The sequence below is a fragment of the Erythrolamprus reginae genome, chromosome Z (genome assembly GCF_031021105.1).
Source record: "Erythrolamprus reginae isolate rEryReg1 chromosome Z, rEryReg1.hap1, whole genome shotgun sequence".
NCBI lineage: Eukaryota > Metazoa > Chordata > Lepidosauria > Squamata > Dipsadidae > Erythrolamprus > Erythrolamprus reginae.
Window position 1 is genome coordinate 24,414,428 of NC_091963.1, and position 27,759 is coordinate 24,442,186.

General features: G+C 36.9%; 1 protein-coding gene across 1 annotated transcript in view; it reads right to left on the bottom strand.

The window, feature by feature from the left end:
* Window positions 1–27,759, bottom strand: part of MYO3A (myosin IIIA) — a 153,437-nt gene that overhangs the window by 6,145 nt on the left and 119,533 nt on the right. The window contains 3 exon segments of the mRNA XM_070728212.1: window positions 1,006–1,052; window positions 4,992–5,101; window positions 27,246–27,381. Of these exon segments, the coding sequence (XP_070584313.1) occupies window positions 1,006–1,052; window positions 4,992–5,101; window positions 27,246–27,381 (293 nt within the window).

Sequence of the window (27,759 nt, forward strand, 5' to 3'; positions counted from 1 at the left end):
GAAAGCTACAGACCAATCTCATTATGCTGTGTCACATGCAAAGTCATGGCATCAATCATAAATCAATCAATTACTCTCCACCTAGAAACTAATAACTAAATTCCGCGATGATTTGAATAATTTGCATGATGATATTATGTCATTTGTTCAGCCACCATTCAAAGTTACAATGGCACTCAAAAAAGGATTTTACAAACGGTCCTTGCATTTATGAACATTGCCGCATCCCCATAATCAAAATTCAGATGCTTGACAACCAGCATGTGTTTATGATGGTTGAAACATCCTGGGGTAATGTGATCATCATTCACAACTTTCTCAGCTGACTTCTGAGAAGCAAAGTGAATAGAAGCCATATTCATTTAACAATTGCAAACAATCAAAAAAAGTTAAACAAGGTTCAGGAGGGAAGTGTTTTTAATAGGAAAGTGAACACAAGAACAAGGGGGCACAATCTGAGGTTAGTTGGGTGAAAGATCAGAAGCAACGTGAGAAAATATTATTTTACTGAAAGAGTAGTAAATGCTTGGAACAAACTTCCAGCAGACGTGGTTGGCAAATCCACAGTAACTGAATTTCAACATGCCTGGGATAAACATATATCCATCCTATGATAAAATACAGGAAATAGTATAAGGGCAGACTAGATGGACCTGGAGGCCTTTTTCTGCCTTCAATCTTCTATGTTTCTATGTTTCTAATTGCAAATGATTTGCTTAACAAATGTGGCAAAAAAGGTACTACAATTGGATACAACTCACTTAAATCTTGCTTAGCAAAAGAAATTTTAGAGAATAAATTGAAGATTACCAGTTTTTATTTGGGATTTTGTTGTGTAATAACATCACTAAACAAATGTCAAGTTGTAACAATACACTTTTCTTTAGCAGAAAGCCCAAAGTTGGGTCTACACCTCTCAGTTAGTCTACATACCATTTCCCCCCCTTAAATTTCAATGTATTCCTATCCACAATATTATCTGCATCTCACTGAGAAGACAATTACCTGTGACTTCTCGCTTTTTGCCTTTCATCTTGCATAGATGAGAATTTCTGAAAAATATTTTAAATGAACATCAACATGATCAACCATTATACACATTAAATAGTATCAATTTACTGTTCATTAATATTCATAGATAAGGACTACTATAAACCTGATCCTTATCAGTTTATGGTCAATACTAATCTGGTTTTGTCTAAGTTTGTATCAATCTGCAAATTTCTAATAATTTACACAACTGCTCTTAAGTGTAAATTTTGCATCCCAATTCACCCCAAAATTTGCATTTCTAGTGTTTATGCATTTAAAGAAAATTACATTTCAATCATTTGACTGTTTTGAGAACTGGAACGGTGGGTGTGGCTTCTGTAGGACACCTTTCATTTTCTTTCAACATCTTTCATGCAAATTAGGTGTTCTGGGGTGGAGCTTCATTTTTGCTTCCTCACTGTGTCCCCCCCCCATCCAGGCAGTAGCCCACCCCTACTTATAATTTTCGTCACTATCTACTTAGGGTCTGTCTATTATCAGACCCTGTTCACTTAGGAATTTTGGGAGTTAAAGTCCACACATCGTAAACTGCCAAAAGTGAGAATCTCTGGATTAAATAAATGTGTCATATTTGGCCAGATGGTTTACCAGAACATGCCTTCTGAGAATAAATTATTTTACCCCTTGCAGCTTTGCAAGCAACAATTGCTTAAGCCTTAGCATAGACATCCCTGTCAAACCAAAATTTAGATGATTTGGAATAGGAATTCTGAGCAGGCAGGAGGTTAGCTTTAAGCACTTCTGCACTGGGCTAATAATGGGTTGGAAACTATATAAGGCAGTTTGTGTCAGAGACTTTAAAAAACCCCCATAAAGCTTTACATTCATTTTACCATTTAAAAGCCTTAATAATAATAATAATAATAATAATAATAATAATAATAATAATAATAATAATTTATTAGATTTGTATGCTGCCCCTCTCCGAAGACTCGGGGCAGCTCACAACAACGATAAAAACAATATTATACTGGCACAAATCTAATATTAAAAAAACCCCTAAAAACCCTATCATAATTAAAAACAGCACATACATACCAAACATAAATTATAATAAGCCTGGGGGAAAGGTGTCTCAAATCCCCCATGCCTGGCGGTATAGGTGGGTCTTAAGTAGTTTACGGAAGACAAGGAGGGTGGGAGCAGTTCTAATCTCCGGGGGGGAGTTGATTCCAGAGGGCAGGGGCCACCACAGAGAAGGCTCTTCCCCTGGGGCCCGCCAGACGACATTGTTTAGTCGACGGGACCCGGAGAAGGCCAACTCTGTGGGACCTTATTGGCCGCTGGGATTCGTGCGGTAGCAGGTGGTTCCGGAGGTACTCTGGTCCAATGCCATGTAGGGCTTTAAAGGTCATGACCAACACTTTGAATTGTGACCGGAAACTGATCGGCAGCCAATGCAGCCACGGAGTGTTGTAGATATGTGGGCGAATCTGGTAAGCCCCACGATAGCTCTCGCGGCCGCGTTCTGCACGATCTGGAGTTTCCAAACACTTTTCAAAGGTAGCCCCATGTAGAGAGCGTTGCAGTAATCGAACCTCGAGGTGATAAAGGCATGAGTGACTGTGAGCAATGACTCACTGTCCAAATAGGGCCGCAACTGGTGCACCAGGCGAACCTGGGCAAACGCCCTCCTCGCCACAGCCGAAAGATGATGTTCCAATGTCAGCTGTGGATCGAGGAGGACACCCAAGTTGCGCACCCTCTCTGAGGGGGTCAATAGTTCCCCCCCAGGGTAATGGACGGACAGATGGAATTGTCCTTGGGAGGCAATACCCACAGCCACGTCTTGTCTGGGTTGAGTTTGAGTTTGTTGACACCCATCCAACCCCAACAGCCTCCAGGCACTGGCACATCACTTCCTCTGCTTCGTTGACTTAAAGGTTCTATTTGTGACCAACTGAATAGTCGTGACTGATTCAAGGGGTTGGTGTTCCAATATCTAAGGCAGTGCTTGAACTGGACAAGAAGCCTTGATATCTATTTATGGAATACCCTATCGATCTAATTAAGGCCTGATACATTCATATTGGGAATTCCCTCTTAACATTGAGGCCTTTGGAAGGTTTGGCTTTCCAAACACCACTTACGAGCACGGGGAACACAGACACTTAGAGCTTTGGTCACAGTTCAACATCTTTTTATTTTTCTTTCATCGGATGTGATCCTTCCTTCCTTCATGACTCACAGGGAGGAGAAATGCATTGCATAAATATCTGACATTATTTTGTCATAGTTGTCACAAAAAAGGAGGGAGCGAAGAATGTTAAAGCAACAGCTGCTCCAAGCCTTTTAGCAAAAAAATATCTAGAACCACCTTCATTTCTGCAACTACTCTGTTATCATTTCGGTTGAATGGTAGCCACTGAGACAGGCTGACTAAGCAAATGTATTTTGTCACCTGCTGCTAAGTAGGTCAATAGATTGCATATGCCTCCAGCGAGTGGCTTAATTGCTTTTAAGAGGGAACTAAGAAAACAGCTCTTTCAATTTCCTTTGGAAATACTGGATTGCTATTTCCAAAAATCCCTTTTTCTATTTTTAACTGCATTAAGGTCAGATCTGGAAAGCAGCCATGAATAATCACATGGAAATTAACTAAAATATTACAATGTCATACATATATGGGTGAGAAGACCCTTTCCTTTCATCTCTTATATCATTTCTCTGCACTTGTTTGGGAAAAGATATTAATGTATAAATTGCAATGTACAATGCAACATTTTATTATGGGTTTAATGGTGAATCCAGAAATGGTTTTCAATCAAAATCTTTCTTTGTTGATAAGTGGAACTGCTTGCCTCCAGAAGTTGTGAATGACACAACACTGGAAGTTTTTAAGCAGATGTTGGATAACCATCTCTCTGAAATAGTGAAGAGCTTCCTGTCTAAGCAGGGGATTGGACTAGAAGACCTCCAAGGTGTCCCTTCCAACTTCTTCTTCTTCTTCTTCTTCTTCTTCTTCTTCTTCTTCTTCTTCTTCTTCTTCTTCTTATTATTATTATTATTATTATTATTATTATTATTATTATTATTATCATTATCATTATTACTGATTTTAAGATTTTATTTTATCAAAACTAGAAGATTCATTTGGATCCTAAATAAAGTCAACCCAAATAAACAAAGTTTGTTATGAATTAAGAGATTCCTGAAAACAAGTTATGGTATTATTTGCAGTTCCCGAAACCCTCCAGAATCAATTCTAGAGGTGGTACACCACCAGAAGCTGCCACAGAAAATTTAATGTATTGGAGAAAATTATTAAATACATGAGAAAATTGTTTTGGAACAGCAATTTATTTGAGACAAGAAACCATTCTTTTAAATTTTATTTTATGAATTTTAATTCAGTACCAGTGAATTACTACAAATGATGGAACCAAAATGGTTCCATCATTTGTAGTCTTCTTCTGTATTTTGAGAATGCATCCTTTGGCATGACATGAGCCATGACTAATAGGAGGATTTCCCAACTCAAAAGGAAAGATGGCATACACAATGCTTTTGCTATACAATGCACATTTCAATCACACAACTGTGGGCACCATTTTCAGTTTTTTAAAATTCAACTCCGTGGTTGACTTCTCCAGATTCCTAAGAGGTCAGTAAGGGGCGTGCATAAGTGCACTAGTATACCTCCCGTCCCCTGTCCTATTCTCTCTCCTATATCTCATATACCTTTTCTTCTATTCCTATATCTCTTCTTCTATTCTTTAATTGATATATTTTATTCCTATATCTTATCTTCCATTCTTTCATTGATATATTCTACTACGAGTATATTCTATGTAACCTTCATTATATTGGACAAAATAAATAAATAAACAAATAAAATAAACTCCTCCAATAGGGCATGTCAACCAAAGGTCAGAAATAAAGCATCCCTTTCTTAAAAACAGTAGGGTTCAACCATATCATTCAAATCTATTGCTTACATGTAGAAGAGCATAAAAAGTTGTATCTTCAGGATCATCTAAAATCTTGGCTTTTGGAAATCGCCTTGGGCTTCTCGGTATATGATCACAACCTTCTCTTTTGAAACCAACTGTAAGAAAGGTTCATCATGAGAAAATTGTTTTGGAACAGCAATTTATTTGAGACAAGAAACCATTCTGAGATGCAGTAAATATAAAAGAATAAGAAGGCAAAGTTAAACATGTCATCAGTTTAGAAGTCTTGCATTTCCACAAGGGTTCCAGGTTTAACCCTTCCTGAATTCTGTTGATCTTTATCTGGTGCTAATGTAGTGTTGAACTTTGGTTGACCAGCATCTTATGTATAGTCTTGGATAAATATTCTATGTTGCAACCTTACAAGTTCCTCATTCGTTGTCTCTGACAGTATAATTTCTTAAATATTTTTGTATATTTACCAAACTTATACAGGTAGTCCTTGCTTACCAACTATTTGTTCAGGAATTATCCAAAGATACCATGGTGCTTAAAAGGGGCATTTACAACTTGTCCTTTGAGTTGGTGGCTGTCCTAACTTCCACATGGAGTTCCATTTGTGATTTTTATAGCTAGTTTCAAACAAGCAAAGTAAATGGAGAAACTGGGCAGAAATAACATGTGGTCATGTGATACTGCACTTAATGACCACAGGTGATTCAATTAACAACCACAACTAGAACTGATGCTGTAAGCTGGGCATAGTCTATGGAACTTCTTAGTCATGCATGACATGATTGTTCCAGAGGTGCTTTTAAAAAGACAACTGGACTTTCTTATTTTTCATGGCCTTTCACTTCTCATCAAGAAGCCTTTTCAGTTCCATTCTTCAGGTGAATGGAAATCTCTTTACAATCCGCCAGTCCTTAACACTCTACAGGATGCTGAAACTACCTGCGGGTTAATCTGTATCCTCAAAGTCACCTGAATCAGAAGGGCCAACTGCAAAGAGTACAAATCATTTTTAATTCCAATCAGACAGTTAGAACTGAAGAAGCTTCTTGGGTGCGAAGTGGAATGACTTCAAGAAACACCAAGAAAGTCCAGTTTTTTAAAACATCCTTGGGATAAATTGGGCACTATCACATGTTGTTTATGGACATATTGCTTATTAATGGAGTTGTTGGTCCTAATTGTGGCGAGTGAAGACAAACTGTAAATACCATTAAAATGTATACAATTTGGGAGATCCCTAATAGGTACTATAAGAATATATTTGCATAATTGTTTTTAAAAAATCACAAAGTATTAGAAATAAGTTACCATCTTTTTTGTAACCTGCCTAATGTTTGAAGCAACTTCAACACCCTTTTTTAAAACACACACACACACACACACAAAACAATGATTATTTAATTTATACTATGCAATGGATGTCACACAACACCAAATACTGTATATTAAATATGACTCCAGTATTAACTAGACTATTTGCTGATCAGTTTTTGAGACCAATTCAAAATGTTGGTGTTGACTTTAACAGGCTGAAATGATAGGGTTTTGCAAATAATTTGATGAGGTACTTCATTTCCAAATGGGAGAATATATACTTGTGTATATAAGCAGTATATACATTAATTGTTTTATTCTTTAATTATAACACAGAGGCAATTATTACTAGATTGCGTTAAGACGAACAGACTTTCAACCAGTGATGTTGAATGGACCAAATTGATCTGTTGAACTTTTTCAAGAATGGTGAAAACTAAATATCATGTCTAGAAAGTATAAATCTTGGCACTAAATCTAGTGCATTTTAATTGCACTACTTCTTTCTGTATCAACTGTCCGGTAGCATTTTTATTTTGTTAAATCATGTAATGATTTCAGCTCAAAAACTAAAATATATATCAAGTACTTGTTTTAGATTCAATTGCAGTTATTTATACAACCAATTTCTAATGCTAACTAAACCTTTGTGAATTCATCATAAGAAGTTGCAAGTGCTCCATTATTTGAAGTTTTAAAGAAAAGATTGAGCAGGGAGTTGGACTACAGGACATCCAAGTTCTCTTCCAATTCTATTATTTTGTAATTCTATAATTATAAGTCTAACCAATCATATTTGAGTTGCTAGGAAGACAATTATATTCATAATCAGAAAAAAAAAAAAAACAGGCCTCTTCAACCCAATCCCAAGTTCTGCTGAGCTGCTGGATACATACAAGGTGAAACTCAAAAAATTAGAATATTGTGGAAAAGTTCATTTATTTCAGTAATGCTTAAAAGGTGAAACATAATGTATGAGAGAGACTCATTGCATGCAAAGCAATACAGTTCATGCTGTGATTTGTCATAATTGTGATGATGATGGAGTACAGCTCATGAAAACCCCAAATCCACCATCTCAGAAAATTAGAATATTACATGTGATCAATAAAACAAAGATTGTGCATAGAATAATATCAGGCCTCTGAAAAATATAAGCATGTATATGTACTCAGTACTTGGTTTGGGTCCCTTTTGCAGCAATTACTGTCTCAATGTGGCATGGCATGGAAGCTATCAGCCTGTGGCACTGCTGAGAGTTTATGGAAGACCAGGATGCTTCAATATGGCCTTGAGCTCTTCTGCATTGTTCGGTCTCATGTCTCTCATCTTTCTCTTGGGAATTCCCCATAGATTCTCAGTGGGGTTCAGGTCAGGCGAGCACAGTAATCCCACAGTCATTGAACCAGGTTTTGGTGTTTTGGGCAATGTGGGCAGGTGCCAAGTCCTGCTAGAAAATGAAGTCAGCATCTTCCTAAAGCTTGTTCTGTAGAAGGAAGCATGAAGTGCTCCAAAATCTCCTGGTAGACAGCTGCATTGACCCTGGACTTAGTGAAGCACAATGGACCAACACTAGCAGGTGACATACCTCCACAAATCAACACAGACTGTGGAAACTTTACACTGGACTTCAAGCATCTTGCAGTGTGTGCCTCTCCATTCTTCCTCCATAGTCTGGGTCCTTGGTTCCCAAATCAGATGCAAAAGTTTCCACAGTCTGTGTTGATTTCCAAATTTACATTGCCAAGTGCTGTTTAGTAAGACTTTTCATTCTAAAGCAATGCTGAAACCCACAGACCTCGTACTTCCTCTCTCAGAAGTCCTCCCATTCTTTACATGCCTGTTTCTGTTTGCTTTGGTACTTCCTGCTATTAACACCTGTCCCTAAGTGGAAACTTCTCATGATTACCACATTCTAACTCAGATATGTATGGAAGATTTCTCAGATGCTTTTCTAGAAATTAAAAGATAAACATGTAATCTGCAACTCTAACTAGTTAGATAAAAGGAAAATATTATTGAAATGGACATGTCATAAGAACATAAGAAGAGCCATGCTGAATCAGGCCAAAGCCCATCGATTCCAGCATTCTGTGTCACACAGTGGCCCACCAATTGTCCTTGGGGATCTTGAGCAGAAAGAGAAGGCAAGACCCTCCCTTTCCCTTGACCCCCAACAAATGGTAATCAAGGGGATCTTGCCTGCGTCAACCAACATAGAGGTGGCACATGGACATCTGTTTCAATAACCACTGATACACTTGGCATCCATGAATCTGTCTAATCCTGCCTTGAAGCTGTTCTGGTTTTTGGTAGAACTTTAGCTATTAAAAATAACTCTTACTAGTATTGTGTGATAGAGAAAATATTTTTTTCTCTATCTACCTTTTCTATCCCATGCATGATTTTATACACTTCGATCAAGTCACCCCTTAAACGCCGTCTTTCAAGGCTGAAGAGACCAAGGCATTGCAACCTGGTTTCATAAGGGAGATGCTCCATGTTGATTGTATAGAAATGCAAATGAATGGTCTTAAATGTTATTTATGTTTTTTTGTTTATACTGTTTAAATAATTCAATAAATAAAAATAAATAAAAAAGATAAATATGAAAAAAAATGAATTAATTTTGGTATAGCATCCTCTGGCTAAGCAGCATGCTGGTATCGGCTCCTTCTGTTCTTCTTCCTACTCCACTGGGAGATAATTCAATCTCATGTGAGACAAATAAAATCTAACTTCATTATTGAAAAAGGGACAATATATGAGAATTCTCTACTTCTTTATCCCTTCAAGAATTAAAATGCAAATATTTAATGTAAAAATAGAAAGCTGTACAACTGCGCAGGGACAATATATGAGAATTCTCTACTCCTTTATCCCTTCAAGAATTAAAATGCAAATATTTAATGTAAAAATAGAAAGTTGTACAACTCCGCAGGGACAATATATGAGAATTCTCTACTCCTTTATCCCTTCAAGAATTAAAATGCAAATATTTAATGTAAAAATAGAACGTTGTACAACTGCGCAGATCATAAGTGCATATCTTAAAAAATTAATCCTCCAAAAAGCAAACATTGACAGAAAATACACTATTCCAGACAAGCCGCAAAGAGGCGTTGGTTTGCTATGAATAAAGACTTTCACTGCAAAATATTACCAGGAAGGTTTTAAAGAACAAAATAGTCTATAAGATACGCACCAAACCTAAAATCAAACACTCACTCCTGTAACTTGTACAAAGAGAAAAAGAAAATGGGATTTGTCACGATACAAAAGAAAGTGGAAAAGGTTTAGTGCAGTTTCCTAACTTTATGCATTTACCTATTTCCAGGGACATAAGTTGGGTGAAGCAAATCTGCTTCAATTTTTTGATCTCCTCCAGCAATTTGGAGATTTTAAGTAGTAACAGGCTCTGCAACAAAAGACAAAGGAAGTCTGCACCCACTCCAAATAACTCTATCGATTTCTTTCTTTTAAAAACATGAATCTTTCCTACATCCAGGAGAGAAGGGGCTGAGAAATGTCTATATGAACTAAAGAGCCAGCAGACTCTCTTGGAGATATGAATTGAAAGTCTCAAATCTGAACTTTGTCTTACAAGCCATGAGAACCGTAACAGGAAAAAACACCAAGCAACACTAGAACTGAGCAACTGCAATGGTCCAACCATCGCCCTATTTATACTTTCCTAAAAGCATGGGCAAACACAGACAGCTGTTTGGTTTTGGCGGCTTCTGCCTGGTCGGCGCGCCATCAAATTTGATCTTTTATTAACTCTGCAAATATAACAATATGTAGGTCTTAGTTTATGACTGTTGGGTTAATGATGGTTTGGAATTATGGCAGCCTCAGAAATCGATGAAGCACCCCTCACCATCCCAAAATGTTGCATACACTCCTCCGAGGTCATGTCACTGCAATCTGGCTGTTCGATGGTATTGAAAGCCTCTGAGAGGTCAAGAAGGACCAAGATAGAGGAATGACCCCTATCCTGGGTCTGCCTGTGATCATCCGTCAGAACGACCAAAGCAGTTTCCGTGGTGTAGCCGGGCCTGAACCTGGATTGTTGAGGATTGAGATAATCGGCCCTCAACAGGAGTTCTCTTCTGCACATGGTGGGGAGCTGAATTACTTTGATAGGGTGCAGAAATGGAACGCAAATTCTGAAGATTCAAACCCTGTTCCTGAATCCCACTAAAAAAGTTCCTTTCCACGCAGAGGTGGAGTGAGATGAACTCCTTCAGTAGAGCTCCTAAAAAGGATGGAGGGCTAAAATCCAAGCAGAGAGGCAGTGTGGCAGGGTAAGGAACATGGGCTGACTCAAATGGTTGGAGGACCCCCTGTGAGGCCTAGCATAGGCCAAGAGACAAGTGTGTCTTCATTCAAACCTGCTAGCAAGAGAGGACTTTCAATTCCTAAGCAGATATCCCATATTATCCCCACTCCGCTCAGCCTCCGCTTCTCACCTGGGAATCATCCACTAAATCAGTGTTTCCCAACCTTGGCAACTTGAAGAGATCTGGACTTCAACTCCCAGAATTCCCCAGCCAGCATTCGCTGGCTGGGGAATTCTGGGAGTTGAAGTCCATATCTCTTCAAGTTGCCAAGGTTGGGAAACACTGCACTAAATGACCCACACGATCACTTAACAATCACAATTGGGAATATTGAATTGTAGTCACCGAACAAAGCAGTCACATATCTTGTTTGCCAATTAAGGTTATAAATTGAAGATTACCTGTACATGGAATGGAAAAGTCTAGATACAGACAAATTAGCATTAGAATTGAAAGAGAAAGAAGATTCGGAATACTACAAAATTTGGTACTTATTGTATGAGTTCAAATAAATAAATAAAATAATATAATATAATATATTAATGATTAATTTAGTACAAATATTGTTATTAATATAGTAAGGATAAACATTTATATATTTTGTTATGCCCATATTTAGAAATACAGTATATATATTAAGCAACAGTGTTATAATTAATATTTTAGAAGTGTACTGATTACAATGATAGTAGAAATATGTTAAAATAGCATAAAATATTCATTGATACAAGTAACCTAAAATAACCCTAGCGGTATAAATGTGTGTAGGTATTGTTTTGTTTTGTATAGTGTTTTACTTGTTTGTTTTTTCTTTCTTGTTTTTAAGTTTATAAGTTAATAAACATTTGGGTTTTTTTAAAGGAAAAGGCTAGATACATCTTCGTTAAAATTTGTTATTTCTGCATCTGGAGAAATATCTAAATCCTTCTTTACACTCTTTATATTACATGTGTTCAAGAGACACCTTACTTCTGGAGACCTTAGGATAATAAATTAAATGAATGAATGACTATGGCTATCTGCAATTTTCCTTCTGCTGTTGAAGAAATAAATAACCCTCTCCTTTGGGTAACAGTCAAAAAGATATTTGAAGATTTATATTATCTTTTAATCCTCTGGGTTCAAAAGAATGAGTTCTTTCAATTATTTCTCAAAGAATATAGTTTCCTAGTGATCTACCTGCTTAGTCCAGCTCAAATATATCTAATCACTCCACAGAAAAGCTTTGGTTTACATGACTGTATGAATAGATTGCAATTTACAGATGTTTATTGTATTATCCTTTGTTTGACCTATGTGGGTAAGGAAGAAAATTTTGTCATATGGGTTAGTTCATTATTCTTGTGTGTAAGGAAAACGCTACTTTACCACATTATGTCATTTTAATTAAGAAAACAACACAAACATTTATAATAAAAAATATTTAGCAATACATCAGTGTAACCGCAGCACAATTAGGTACTAACTTTTTCTTTGTTACATGTGATAAATAAAGGCTTGGAAAGGTCACTGATATATTAAAAGGCCAGAAGGAATAATGTTAATTTATAATACAGCTGAGTAATGCTTAAATTTATTGCTTTAGTTTCTTATCTGGAATGTAGAAGGTCCCTAAATTGAATGAATTGACAATTATGTTTCCTTCTCAAGAACAAAGGTTATTTCCTAAACTAAAGTGCTGAAGAGAATGACATTTTAATGCAATTATTTCCTTTTATTACGCTGAAAGCGAATATAACCAAAATATTCCATTTATTGTACATGTGTGTGTCTCTGTGTGTGTGTAAGTCAGATAGACTTTACATTTTTACTAAATGTATGATTCACCCTTTTTCTGGGAATAGCATGCAGCACCCATATGTATGTTGTTTGTTTGTACATGTGAATTATGATGAACTGTTGTGATCCAAGTTGCTTTTATAGGTCATCCTGAAATTAAAACTGTAACTGAGTCCAGACTTACAGTTGTAAGTCATTGTTTATTTTATTTTATTTATTTATTTATTTATTTATTTATTTATTTATTTATTTATTTATTTGTTTGTTTATTTATTTATTTATTTATTTATTTTGTCCAATACACAGGAGGGTTTTAGTGGGTATACATCTATATACACATAGTAAAATATATGATGAAGGTTATAGAGGAGATACTCATAGTAACATATATCTAAGAAATAATAGAAAAGAAGATATAGGAATAGAACATATCAATGAAAGAATAGAAGAAGAGATATAGGAATAGAAGAAAGGTATAGGAGATATAGGAGAGCAATAGGACAGGGGACGGAAGGCACTCTAGTGCACTTGTACTTGCCCGTTACTGACCTCTTAGGAATCTGGATAGGTGAACCGTAGATAATCTAAGGGTAAAGTGTTGGGGGTTTGGGGATGACACTATGGAGTCCGGTAATGAGTTCCACGCTTCGACAACTCGGTTACTGAAGTCATATTTTTTACAGTTAAGTTTGGAGCGGTTAATATTAAGTTTAAATCTGTTGTGTGCTCTTGTGTTGTTGTGGTTGAAGCTGAAGTAGTCGCCGACAGGCAGGACGTTGCAGCATATGATCTTGTGGGCAATGCTTAGATCTTGTTTAAGGCGTCTTAGTTCTAAACTTTCCTAGCCTCACAATTTTCTGATTATTTTTGTGGCAGTCAGTAAGTTAAGGCTGTTATGCAAATGCCATGGACATTAAGTGAACACAGAGACTGTTAAGCAAATCAATTTTCACCAGAAGAAACCAGAAGAAAATGCCAGAAATGGGGGGGGGGGGATTGCAAAATCACATCTACATCCCCAAGGGATATTTGAAACAGCCACAAAGGTAAGCAGATTGCTATGTGTCCAAAATGCAATCAGGTGATGATGGAGGTTGTGCAGCTGTTATAAGGTTATAAGTAGCTTATTTATTTCATTTGATTTGCTTGCCACCCATCTTGCTGTGGAACAGCTGTTAAATAACCAGTTGTAAGTTAAGAACTATCTGTACTCTATTACCTGTAAAGCAGTTCTTAAAACAATCCTGTCTCCAATTTCATCTCAGTTTGGGAAGTTAGATCTTGGTCAAATAATGATTTGATATTTTTCATATTTACATGTGTTTATCTGTTGTGGTTAGCTCTGGCCCAGCTCCTGCCCCAAGGACTGTGGATGTGGGGGAGACATCCACATGCTGCAGGCCTGTTTTGCCCCCGGTGGAATCTGCTGATGAAGGCTCCTCTGACCAAGAAGACATGAGTGACAGGGAGGAGGAAAGTGGGGCAGACAGCTCAGAAGGAGATCTATTATCTAGCTCCTCCTTGGATTCAGAACAAGAGTTAATGATACAGCCACGCATGCGGAGAGCAATGCATAGGCAACAACAACTGAGAGATTATTATCAAAGAAAATGAGGCCACCTGTGGTTGGGTGGGGCTGTGGTAGTTAGTGAGGCTGCTTTAAAAGCAGCCTGTGGGTTTGGCCATTGTGGAGGATTATCTGATCGTTGTGTTTCGTGACTGCTTTACTGACTTTGACCTTTTGTGTGCTGATTTTTCCCTGCTTTGAAACTAAACCAGAACAAAGTGTGTTTCACTTTGTGAAAGAAGAAGGACTGTGAATTACCTCACAGCTGCAAGCTAAGTATCACAGAACTAATAAGGGACTTGTACAAATTACCAGTTTGTTTGGAGACCAGTGCTCTTTGCTATATCAAAAGAGGGCTTAGTTTATGTGAATTTTCATTATAAAGAACATTGTTTTGAATTTTTTCAAACATGTGTGTGTCTGAACTTTGTACCTGTGAATTTTTGGGAGGCGTGTACCAGAGAGCCCGACAGAACATTATCTAACCTGCAATTGTCCACATTCAGAAAAAACAGTGGTAACCTTTTATTTGTATCCAACTACAGATGGATGGGCCAGAATTTATACTGACCTTAGACCTAGTTAAATTTCCAATGTATATTAAACTATAGGCATGCCATCATTTCAAATTGAGTTTGAAACAATCTGTACCAATTATTTGAAAAGTGTTGGAGTATCTCTGTGGCCAGTACTATGTTGGGAAACTGAACTCCTCCATTTGTGTAAAGTTAACAATTTCCATTATGTCTCATAATGATCATTTTTTTTTTGAGATTAGGGTTACTGTAGAAACAATGCCCGGGGAACATCTTACTTCTTACTCCTGGTGAAGAATAACTGCTCTCTGTTTCCTTTCAGATGATTATTTAAAAATGACTCAAATTTCTTTCTACAATCTATTAGACTATAATTTATAAAGGGTAATATAAAACCATAAGTTAACTATGAGGGCCACCATGACCTATAAAAAATTGTAATATTTCTCTATTCATTACAAATGGCAGGGAAATATTCTTGTTTGGCAAAGGGATCCTATTTTTGGATTCTCTCATTGCAGCTGTAGGATGAAAAACTAAACACATGAAATGGAAGGAAAGATGTACAATTACCAGTTGTACTATTATAGTAATTATCGTAGGCTAACCAGTTTAAAGGAAAAAAAATCAGCAGTCATTGCTGCTTACAGATTAATGATGTTTTTAAGAACTGAATCTACAGTGAATGTTTTTTTCTCCTTTATTGTGTTGTTTTTAATGGATATGACTTAATGTCCTGCTTTTACAGTAATCAGCTACTAATATACACATCTTTAATATAGTATTTTGGAGAAAATTGAAAAGTTGGGGGTAAATATTTTATTTTTCTTATCAGCAAAGAAAAGCTCTACACTTATATGACCAATGCTCCGTTTTATTGGTAAGAAAACTTGATCAGGCAGATACAACCTAATGAAAAGAGAGTTAAAACCTGGGAACATCCAGGTGCTGCTAGCTGCTAGCTAATAAATAGAGAATAAAGAATCTAAGTGGTCAGTGCATGTTCTGCCGGGCTCTCTGGTAGGAGCCTCCCGAAAATTCAAGGGTACAAATTTCAGACACACACACGTTTGAAAATTCAAAACAATGTTCTTTATCACAAAATTCAAAATACTGCAAAGAGCCCTCTTCCCAAAACAACCGGATAGTCTATGCAATCACCCTTAATCAGTCATTAAGTACTTAGCTAGCAGCTGTGAAGAAACTTCACACCCCTTCTTCTTCCAATGAAGTGAGACACACACACACACGTTGCTCTGCTTTGGTTTCAAAGGCGTGAAAAATCAAAAAAGTCCAGAAAACAGCAACACACTCTTCCACAACGGCCAAACCCACACGCTGTTATTTATAGCAGCAGCCCTAATTACTGGAGCCCCACCCAAACACAGGTGGCCTCTCTTATCTCCTGTAATATGTCCTTACTGTGTCTCTTCTACGCATAATTCTGCTCTTGCGTGGGTCCAAGACGTCTTCATCCGAATCAGTGGAAGATAATGGAGATTGACTGCCTGGGCTGTGTGCCAAGCCCCCTTCTTCCAAGTCACTCCCACCTTCTTCTTCGTCCGAGGAAACTAAACTGTGAACTCACTCTGTCAGAAATAACACAGACCTATGACATGGTGAAGTTTCCCCTGCATCCACCTCCACATTCCCTGGGGCAAGAGCTGGGCCAGAGCCAACCACAACAGTGCAATTGTTTTCCTTTCCTGAAATGACTACCCAGAATTAAAATTGAATTGTATGAAAGGGTCCTTACTGAGACACCTGTTACGATAACCAGCTATGTTTACCAATACTATAAAAACCCTTCAGAATTTGGATGATTTCACCCACTGCTATTTAGGAAGAAGGACCAGCTAGAGAAAGAGCACACCAGACTCATAACAAAAAAGATTTTGGTGTTCTTTGTCATCTTCCAAATTAAACTCAAAAAGCCTTTTCCCAATGAAATTCCTAGAAAAGCTGAATGCACACTATAAACAAAGTATAAAACCATTGCCTCTTTTGCAAGGCAGAGCAAGCTCAGCTGCAGGTAGGGAGCCTTGGCCATGGCCAAGTCAGCTTAGCTGTGAATGTCAGGGCTGCCTGGTGTCTCCCTTCTGGGCGTCTGGGAACAGTAAGCGGGGCCTGCAGAAGGAAGGGAGGGCAGGCAAGGGTCCTGCGAAGCTCCCCTCCCAGGAAGAGTCTGGCTCAATTGCCATCCCAATATAGAGGGGCTTCCTGGCAGGCTGGCGGGGGCTCTGGTCAGTCAGTAATGTTAAGGATTGTGCAGATGGATCTCTGACTGGTCAAAGGTAGAAGTACACAGAGGAAAGGTGGGGTAGCAGATATCCAGCTGATAGCCCAGAGGTGATGATTCAGTCATACAATTCAATTACCTTCAGTGTATAAAAATTTATTTTTGCAACTATCTTAAGTCAAGAACAATCCTAATCATACACAATTACATCAATCAATAACTCTCAATACATATACAATACTACAAGCTTACTTGTTCAGCTTACAAATACACAGTTCTACAGCATAGTCAGAAAGACAAGCCACAAATAGAAACATAGAAGTCTGACGGAAGAAAAAAAACCTCATGGTCCATCTAGTCTGCCCTTATACTATTTTCTGTATTTTATCTTAGGATGGATATATTCATTTGCTGTGGATTTATCTACCACGTCTGCTGGAAGTTTGTTCCAAGGATCTACTACTCTTTCAGTAAAATAATATTTTCTCATGTTGCTTTTGATCTTTCCCCCAACTAACTTCAGATTGTGTCCCCTTGTTCTTGTGTTCATTTTCCTATTAAAAACACTTCCCTCCTGGACCTTATTTAACCCTTTAACATATTTAAATGTTTCGATCATGTCCCCCCTTTTCCTTCCTTCTGTCCTCCAGACTATACAGATTGAGTTAATAGCATTGAATAGCAGAGAATAGGAGAGGGAGAGAGAGATCTGCCAAACTGCTGGCTGCCGGTGACCAGCAGAAGTAACTTGCAGTACTGCACTCTAACCACTGCACCACCGAGGCTCAAACAACCAAACTTCCAGGATCAGATGAGTTTAGAATAGATTTGTTATTATTCACAACTTCAATAATTGATATGTTTATATTAGTTATTTTGACTAAATAGTAATACAAGCATAGTACATTTATAATACACTTTCCCTGGAAGATTGTGCTCTCATTTAGGTTATAAAGATACTTAGCTTTGACTACGTGACCATGACCATCTTGGCATTTGGAAACCAATGGCACTAAAGACATCCATATGTCAACACTGACATTTGGATGTCTTTAGTGCTATTGGTTTCCTTCCTTCCTCCCTTCCTTCCTTCCTTCCTTCCTCCCTCCCTTCATCCCTCCCTCCCTCCCACCCACCCTCCCGCCCTCCCTCCCTCCATTAAAAGAGTTTAGACAAAGTAGACCAAAGTTAAAATAATAACCAACATTTTGATTTCCCCCCAGAAGCATTTAGGAACATGGAGAGAGAATGGGAACAGGTACAATTTTATTTAATGAAGGGGGGGGTGGAAATCATGGGATACTAAATTTGTCATTTCCCTTTCTTCTTCACTGAGATTTAATCTACTGCACTATTACTCCATGGTTCAGCCAAGAGCAACCTCCCTAGAACTTCAAGGATGGGCTTGGGTGATCTTTTCCCATAAACACATATTATATAGTTTGTTAGTTGCTAGTGAGTCAACCCAGCCCTTGGTTATAGGATGAACACATGCTTGCAATCTCATTCTATTTCCCTTCATCATCTATAACTTATCTATTCTCTTCCTGTTCTTATCAACCTTATCATTTTTTTCTCAATGTCCAGTTTTTATAGCCATATATTATCTCTGAAAAAATGACTCTTAACAATTCTAATCTATTGTCATAGATATATGTATATGTAACTTTCTTGAGTTTGTCTACGCTTGTCATTGCCTTTCTCCCCAAGATTAATCTCTTTATTTCTTCACCACATTGACAATTTTTATCTATTCTCAAAGCTAAGAAAACAAAGTTATCTATAAAGTTCATTTTTTTGCTATCAATTGTGAATTCACTAAGCATATATTTGATGTTATCTTCATATTCAAAATTCTTTTACCTTTGATGTACAAGGATAACATCAATAAAAAATGCAAAGCAGCTGTGTTGCATCTAAAATTATTTTTAGGATTTGTTAATTATTCTAACAGTTTCCTACCAAATGTTGTCCAGGTGTTCTATCCCTTGAACAGTAAATAGAAAGGGCATGGAAGAGGGCAAAGAAGTGCAAATAAGCTTTTACTGGATTAAGAAAGTGATGATATCAGACACAGCATCACAACCATTGTACATTACAACCAGGACTTAGAATCAAAATAGCCTAGAGATTCCCACATCATTTGGCATTGATATGGTTATGTCACACATCATGGGAGACAGCAGTGAATGCCTGATAGGCTTTGCATCATGCTGACTCACAGCTGCAGAGAAAAATTATGTAAATATAGACAGGGAAGTACTGAGCATGGCTTAACATTTCAGCCAGTATTTCAAAGAAGATAATTTAGTTTCACTGCTCTCATCAGCTACTATTGTCAGTCTTAAATTCACCACAAAGAATTCTGCTTACAGCAGCTGCCCGGATAAAACATTCAACTTTGTTGCTTGGTGGACATAAATGCACAATAGAAATTTAAAATGACACACAATCATGCAAATGCTGATGGATTATCTTGTTTACCCATAAGGAGTAAACAAACTGAGGAATGCACATATGATGGAGATTCCTTTGAAATACTTTCTCTTACAGCTTAGTTGACCAGTGAAGGTAACACAGAGGATTGTTCCCTAGACTATATAGCAACCAAGAATGGAGGTATTTATGGAGTTTTATCAGTGACATGACAACTTATACCTTTTGAGTTTGAGATTAAGAGTCATTGTAACATCCAAGCTGAAAGATTACTCTCTGAAGGAGCTACAAGTTGGCCATAACTCAATTTTATTTGCTGGCCAGGAAATACACTGCTCAAAAAAAAAAAAAAAAGGGAACACTTATACAACACAATATAACTCCGAGTAAATCAAACCGTCCACTTAGGAAGCAACACTGATTGACAATCAATTTCACATGCTGTTGTGCACATTCAACTTTGTACAGAACAAAGTATTTAATGAGAATATTTCATTCATTCGGATCTAGGATGTGTTATTTGAGTGTTCCCTTTATTTTTTTTTTGAGCAGAATATATATACGTATATGCATACCAAAGTGAACAGTGTGTATGGACAGTCCTCAATCCATGGCCAAAATTGAGCATGGAATTTTGGTCATAAACTATTGTGGCTCACCATCTGACCTGTCTCAAATTTATGAGTATATTTGATGGTTGATCACCACAGCTGTTAAGTGAATCGAGCACATGTTTTTTTCCCTGAAAAATGACAGAAAACATTGTGCTCGCATGACCACAAGAAGTGCAACTGAAATGCAATCATGTGATGATGATGCAGCACCAGTTGAAATTTCAAACATGGGCCATGTAGCTTGTTCTCTGACTTCAAATGGTCTTTAAGATCATAAGTTGAGACTATCTACAGTGAGATACTCAGGTGACTAAAATGTCCCAAAAGTATGTTGTGGATTTTGTTAATTTAATATTTCTCTTCCAAATCTGTTCCCATTCCTCTCTCTATATATATGGCCAACATTTTCCGCCCAGGCAATCATTGTACCTTTGACTATCTCTATTCTATTTTTGTATTTGTTATTTGACACAAACAATTATTTATTTTTCCCCAATATTTTCTTGTCTCTGGACATAACCACCATAGATGAAAGAAGGTGCCTTGAGTGTTTTTACATTTCCAACACATTGGACTATAATTTTTGTGCATTTTAGCTAGCCTTTTGGGTGGAAGATGCCAACGGTATAGCATTTTATATTGGTTTTCTTTGTATATTGTGGACTTTGTTAATTTAATATTTATCTTCCAAATCTGTTCCCATTCCTCTATATATATATTATGGCCAACGTTTTTCACCCAGGCAATCATTGTACCTTTGACTATCTCCTCTGGTCTTTCATATTCCATCAGATATTTATATATTTTAGATATTGCTTTTTCTTCCGGGCCTGTCAATAGTTTGTCTAGTGGTTGGGTAGTTCTTTCTATAGCTGATTGTTCCATATCCTTTTTATATCTAGATTTAATTTGTAAATATGTCCACCAATCTATATTTATGTTTTGTATTATTAATTCTTCCCTGCTTTTAAGTTTGCAGTTCGTATCTAATATGTCGATAGGAATGTATATATGATGTAGATTCATCTGTAAATATGATTATGTACTGTTTAAACAAAAATGGAAAAAATTAATAAATATATATATATATATATTTTAAAAACGTCCCAAAAGTACTTTAAAAACGTGTCACTTCAGCCATAGCTTCCTTGTCATGAAAAAAATGCCCCTACTGATATTGCAGGACTGTTTTTAGGTATAGATTTTATTTTTTTTAACTTTTGGCAAGTATGCATTTGAAGTAGACAGAGGTATTTCCATTGAGTTCACCAATAAGCACACATAGGCACACAATATCAATAACAGTTAGACTTATATACCACTTCATAGTGATTTACAGCCATCTCTAAGTGGTTTGCAGAGTGAGCAATCTTTCCTCACAAGCTGACCTAATTTTACCAACGTTGGAAGGATGGTAAAATTGAACCTTGAGTCAACTTTGAGCTAGTCAGAATCAAACTCCTGGAATGAATAATAAGTTAGCCTGAAGTAACCACTGTGCCACCATTGCTGAAAATACTGTGTGAGCTAGTGTTTCAGACTAATTAGTGAATGAACAATTTCAGCTATACTGCATCAACATCTTATCCCCCAGCTACAGATCGATTGGCTCAAAGGTTTTGTTCAAAATCTCAGGAATACTTTTAAAATTATGCCTGGGGAAAATATACTAAATATTTTTTTCCTGTTTTGCATATTGCAGCGCAATATACAAATCAAATAACAATGATCCTATAATCCAGATTGTATTTTATATTCAAGACTGGATTTTCTCAAGCTTAATTTGAGAAGTAATCAGAACAAACAACCAGAACAAACTACTCTGTTCCAAAAATAAATAACACATCCTAGATCTGAATGAATGAAGTATTCTTATTGAATACTTTGTTCTGTACAAACTTGAATGTGCTGACAACAAAATGAAATTGATCATCAATCAGTGTTGCATCCTAAGTGGACAGTTTGATTTCACAGAACTTTGATTTACTTGGAGTTTTATTGTGTTGTTTAAGTGTTCCCTTTATTTTTTTTGAGCAGTATATTTTGTCATGCTGAAATATGAGACAAAACAACTGAAGAGCAGAAAGAACTTGCAACTACTATGGCAGGAGATTCCTGATACACAGATTTTGGGCTTAAATTACAGTTTTTAAAAGTTTTAACTTTATAGTCTCCTGTGCTATTTTAGCTGCTACTTCAATTCCAGGCCTTCTGTTTCTCCCCTTAAAGCTTTTAAGTTGTATTAAATGCTCTTCTTTCAGCCAGCAGACTCACCCATCTCAATAATTTCTCCTCCTTGTCCCTCCTGCAAAATGCTTTATTTTTCCTCTCCAGATGATGACCACCTCAGTAAACAATTGATCTTTCAGTTGCGCAGCCACCACAGCTAGAACGACTGGAGCAGTTTTGTCCCAAGCTAATTTTTGCCACCACTGGTCGAGGGCTCTAGTTCGGATCCCTGGGGAGTATGCCAACCCCAAACAATGGTGTCCCTCTTTTTCCCTGCCCCTCCAGGGAAGTTCTGGGTCCTGTTCCATAAGAACCAAACTCTACCCCCCCAACACAGCGGGAATTCAGGATTCCCGCAGAACATGGAGAACACCATCCTGCCATGGCACCTGGTCATACCTCTCAAACTGGAGATATTTTTATTGGCCATATTGCCAGAGACATTTAACAAAGAAGAAATATATTTAATTGTACACATAGTAACAACTGCTAGAATAGCATATGCTCAAAACAGCTGCTGGTAAAATAGCATATGCTCTTAAATAAAGATTTAAGATCATAATTATAAGAAAGAAAAAAAATGAGTTGTCTAGTCGGTCGCTTAATATAATTACATTTAGCTACTTGAATTAAATTCTTGGACAGACTGAACTACTAGGAATTTGAAATGTGATTTAGGCTACTTTATGACTTTAATACAAGAAATGATATAAATATATGGATTGGTATTGAAGGTATATGTGTTGTAATGTATGTTTTGCAATGTGGAGAAAAATAAAAAGGAAGAAAAAGATTACCCAATAGTCATAAGTGGCTAGATATCTCTCTGTTGCGTCACTTGTTAAATCATGGAATCAATTATAAATCGATCAATCACCCTCTACTTAGAATCTAATAACCTACTCTCAAACAAACAATTTGGATTCAGAAAGAAATTATCATGCAACCTACAACTACTTCACTGCAAAAACATTTGGACTACCCTCCTAGACCAAGGAAAATCCATTGATGCAATTTATATAGACTTTTGCAAAGCCTTCGACTCAGTGGTCCACGACAAACTACTCCTAAAACTCAAATCCTATGGCATCTCAGTACTCCTCCACAACTGGATTACTGCATTCCTCTCAAACAGGCAACAAATTGTCAAAATTGGTAGCGCCATCTCCACCCCCGTCCCTGTCATAAGTGGCGTTCCCCAGGGAAGCATAGTAGGTCCTACTCTCTTCATTCTCTACATCAATGACCTCTGTGACCATATCAAAAGCAACTGTGTTCTTTTTGCCGATGATGTGAAACTTTTCAACACCACTGACAACACACTCACTCTCCAAAAAGACCTGGACTTTGTCTCAGACTGGTCTAACACCTGGCAACTTCAAATATCAACCAACAAATGCTCTATCCTCCACATAGGCAAAAAGAATCCAAACCGCACATAGGAACTGAATAAACAATCTCTCACTGCCAACCCACACTCAGTAAAAGACCTTGGAATACTAATATCGAATGACCTAAGTGCTAAAGCCCACTTCAACAATATCGCCAAAAAAGCTTCTAGAGTTGTTAACCTGATCCTACGCAGCTTCCGCTCAGGCAATCTCACACTACTCACAAGAGCCTACAAAACTTTTGCCAGACCCATCCTAGACTACTGCTCATCTGTCTGGAACCCATACCACATCTCAGACATCAACACCCTTGAAAATGTCCAAAGATATTTCATCAGAAGAGCCCTTCACTCCTCCACTCGAAACAGAATATCCTACGAAAATAGACTAACAATCCTGGGCCTAGAAAGCCTAGAACTACGGCGCCTAAAACACGATTTGAGTATTGCCCACAAGATCATATGCTGCAACGTCCTACCAGTCAATGAGTACTTCAGCTTCAATTGCAACAACACAAGAGCACACAACAGATTCAAACTTAATACGAACCGCTCCAAACTTGACTGTAAAAAATATGATTTCAACAATCGAATTATCAAAGCGTGGAACTCATTACCGGACTCAATTGTGTCAACCCCTAACTCTCAACATTTCTCCCTTAGACTCTCCATGATTGACCTCTCCAGGTTCCTAAGAGGCCAGTAAGGGGCGTACATAAGTGTACTGGTGTGCCTTTCGTCCCCTGTCCAATTGTCTTTCCTTTCTCTGACTTATCATATATATTTTCTTTCTTTCATATATCCTCTCCTCTAAGTTCACTTTTACCCTTATATATATTACTACATGCCTATTTTTCTTCCTATGTATTTGTGAATTGGGCAAATGAATAAAATGAATAAAATTAAAAAAATAAATAGATAACACTGCACTTGAATTTCTTTCAAGGGCAGGCCATATAGGATACATGAAAGGAAGCCAAATCAAAATACCAGTGCAGAGATTAGTCTTTGGAATAGGTGTACTACATTAATTACTACTAAAGCCAACAGAAGAGGTAGGGGAATGGTCTTCTAATCACTGAGAACAATTAAGCATTGGGTATTAAATCCTCTCTAACCTCAAACCTGCATTTATCTCAGAAACAGAATTCAATCTAGAAGACATTTTACATAGAGATCATCACTGCGTAAGGCCTCAACCTTTCACAATAAAAGTTGCACATTTTATTAATTACAATAAAATTAACTTCACAGTAAAGGAGCTAGCAATATGGAGAATCCAAACCCTTCAATATATCTTAGGATGACAGATACAGTAAGACAAATAGTATGCAGAATTATACTATTAATTTTCTTTGCTACATTTTCAAAACAGATAAAATCAAATGCCAGCGCGAGAAATGACCAGATTAATCCACTGCTCCAATAAAAGTGTCTAATATTTTATAAAACTATTAAGCCAAATCTCCTTTGGAAATATAAATGATTTTTGAAGGGTTATAGCTTAAGAAAAGAAACACGGCTAAGACAGTGACATTTTAGTGACAATAGATAAAGACAACTCTTTCTAGAAGTTTTTAAAAAAATAATCCCCCCCCCCATTTTGATCAGATCTTCAATCACACTGTTTTTTCAGACATGATTGAGTCCTTTACAAACCCAAAGAAAATTAAAAGGTAATATAAAATAAGGTTTAAAACTATGATTTTTAAAAAAGAGCATTTCAGAAGGGCATAGATGCTTGTTGAAAAAACTAATTGTTCACTAGTACATTTATTCTATGGAAAGCAAATTTCCCAGGAGTTCAATCAAAACACTTCTGGGATCACTGACACTTGTTACAGTATAATAGTTACATGTGTGTTTTAAAGTACTAAACTTCAGCTGAAGTTTACTTTCTGATAATATATTATAGTTAATTTTGGCTAATCATGTTATTGACTTTGAAAACATCTATCATGTAGTGAATATCCATCCTGGGGCAAATTGAAATCTGTAGTTAGATGAATCTCAGATGGATCTCAAAGTGGTATTATACACCAGCACAACTTGCACACTTCCAGGGGAAAGAGAAAGGTAATTGTTGGCATGGTTGCCAAAAGAAAGGAATTTTCATGCATATGTTCTGGGAGTGTGTAGAAATTCAGAAATTTTGGAAGGAAGTGCAGAATGAAATAAATAAAATGTTAAATATTAATTGGACAATTACAAAAGAAATAGCGATTTTAATTAAACAAAAGAATTAAGAGATTTTAAAGAAATAAAAACTGCAGCACTGGAAAGTGCTCAAGCGGTAGTGGTATTGGGTTGGAAAGAGTCTATAAAATGGACACTACAGAACTGGTACTGGTACATGGTGGATCACATACATTTTGAAATCATGGAAATAAGATTAAACAATTTTGATGAAAATAAACTGGAGAAGCTGATGGCACGATGGAATAAGGTGAAAGGTTATATGCTGAGTAGAATCTGTGATGCAAATGTGAAAAATAAACTCCAATCACTCTTTCAGTAATAACAAATGCAAAGTAGAGCCAAGGAAACATATATATATAAACTAGTAAATATTTGAACCCCCTGCAATTGGTGGTGGTGGTGATGGGGTTTTTTGTCGGTCAGGTGAGGGGCACATGCACTGTTTTATGTTTGTTTTATGTAACCATATTTACAAAATCAATAAAAATATATTAAAAAAAAAAGTGGTTAGCTTAGTTGCCCTTGGATTCTTATAGCTAGTGAATTTTACCATTCAGAATGATATCAATGCAAGTAATTTTGACTTATTATCATTTGTTTAGTGATTATTTGAAGTTTATTTATTTGTTTATTTATTTATTTTATTTATTAGATTTGTATGCCGCCCCTCTCCGCAGACTCGAGGCGGCTAACAACAATAATGAAACAACATATAACAAATCTAATATTTAGAATAATTAAAAGACCCTTATTTAAAAAACCTGAACATACACACAAACATACCATGCATAAATTGTATAGGCCTAGGGGGAAGGGAATATCTCAATTCCCCCAAGCCTGATGACAGAGGTGGGTTTTAAGAAGCTTACAAAAGGCGAGGAGGGTGGGGGCAATTTTGATATCTGGGGAGAGTTCGTTCCAGAGGGTCGGGGCCGCCACAGAGAAGGCTCTTCCCCTGGGTACCGCCAAATGACATTGTTTAGTCGACGGAACCCGGAGAAGGCCTACTCTGTGGGACCTAACTGGTTGCTGGGATTCGTGCGGCAGAAGGCGGTCCTGGAGATATAGTTATAGTGGCACTGAAAAAAATGACTGATTTTCACACTTATCGTCACAGCAAACCCCATGGTTTTGAACCCTTGGCAACTGATAATATAAAGTTGCAATGTCCCAGGATCATGGGTTCACCTTTTGTGACCTTTTGACCAGCAAAGTTAATAGGGAAGCCACATTCACTTAACAGCCATTTTGTAGTGGTTCACTTAAGGCAAGGGTAGGAAAAGTTGGTTCTTCTATGACATGTGGACTTCAATTCCCAGAATTCCTGAGCCGATCTTTCTAGCTGAGGAATTCTGGGAGTTGAAGTCCACCTGTCATAGAAGAGCCAACTTTGCTTACCCCTGACTTAAGCTCACAACATGAGGAAAAATTAACTTAACAACTCTCTTGCCTAGAAATGGAAATTTGGGGTTCAATTGTGGTTGTAAGTCAAGGACTATCTATATAAATTAATGATCCTCCCTTGGTCTCTTGAAAGATTACAGTTTCATGAGTAAATAATAGTTTCATGAGGATAACAATTGTTACTGCATATGTTTTCATTAAACTAATCTGTTTAATAATTAGATTGGTTGTTACCAGACTGGTACACATATGAAGAAAGGTGACTGCCAGGATGGTAATTTGTGGGCAGTTTCATGGAATTCAGCTGATGAGATAAAATGTCATTCAGTTTCTTCTCCAGTGACATATAGTTCTCTGATAACTTTGATATCTAGATGAGAAACACACATAAACATATACAGTATTTTTTGTATTTAGTATACACAACCCTAACCCTAACTCTAACCAAAGATACACCCAAAAGCAAATCAAAGAGTGAAAGTCATCCTGAGAAACTATTACTTTTTATTACAAAGAATTCAGCCTCTTCTATTATGGAGAATTTCTTATATTAAACTATTTATTTATTATTTATTAATTGGATTTATATGCCACCCCTCTCTGAAGACTTGGGGCGGCTTTATTTATTTATTTATTTATTTATTTATTTATTTATTTATTTATTTATTTATTTATTTATTTATTTATTTTTTAGATTTGTATGCCGCCCCTCTCCGCAGACTCAGGGCGGCTCACAACAAAGTGAAAA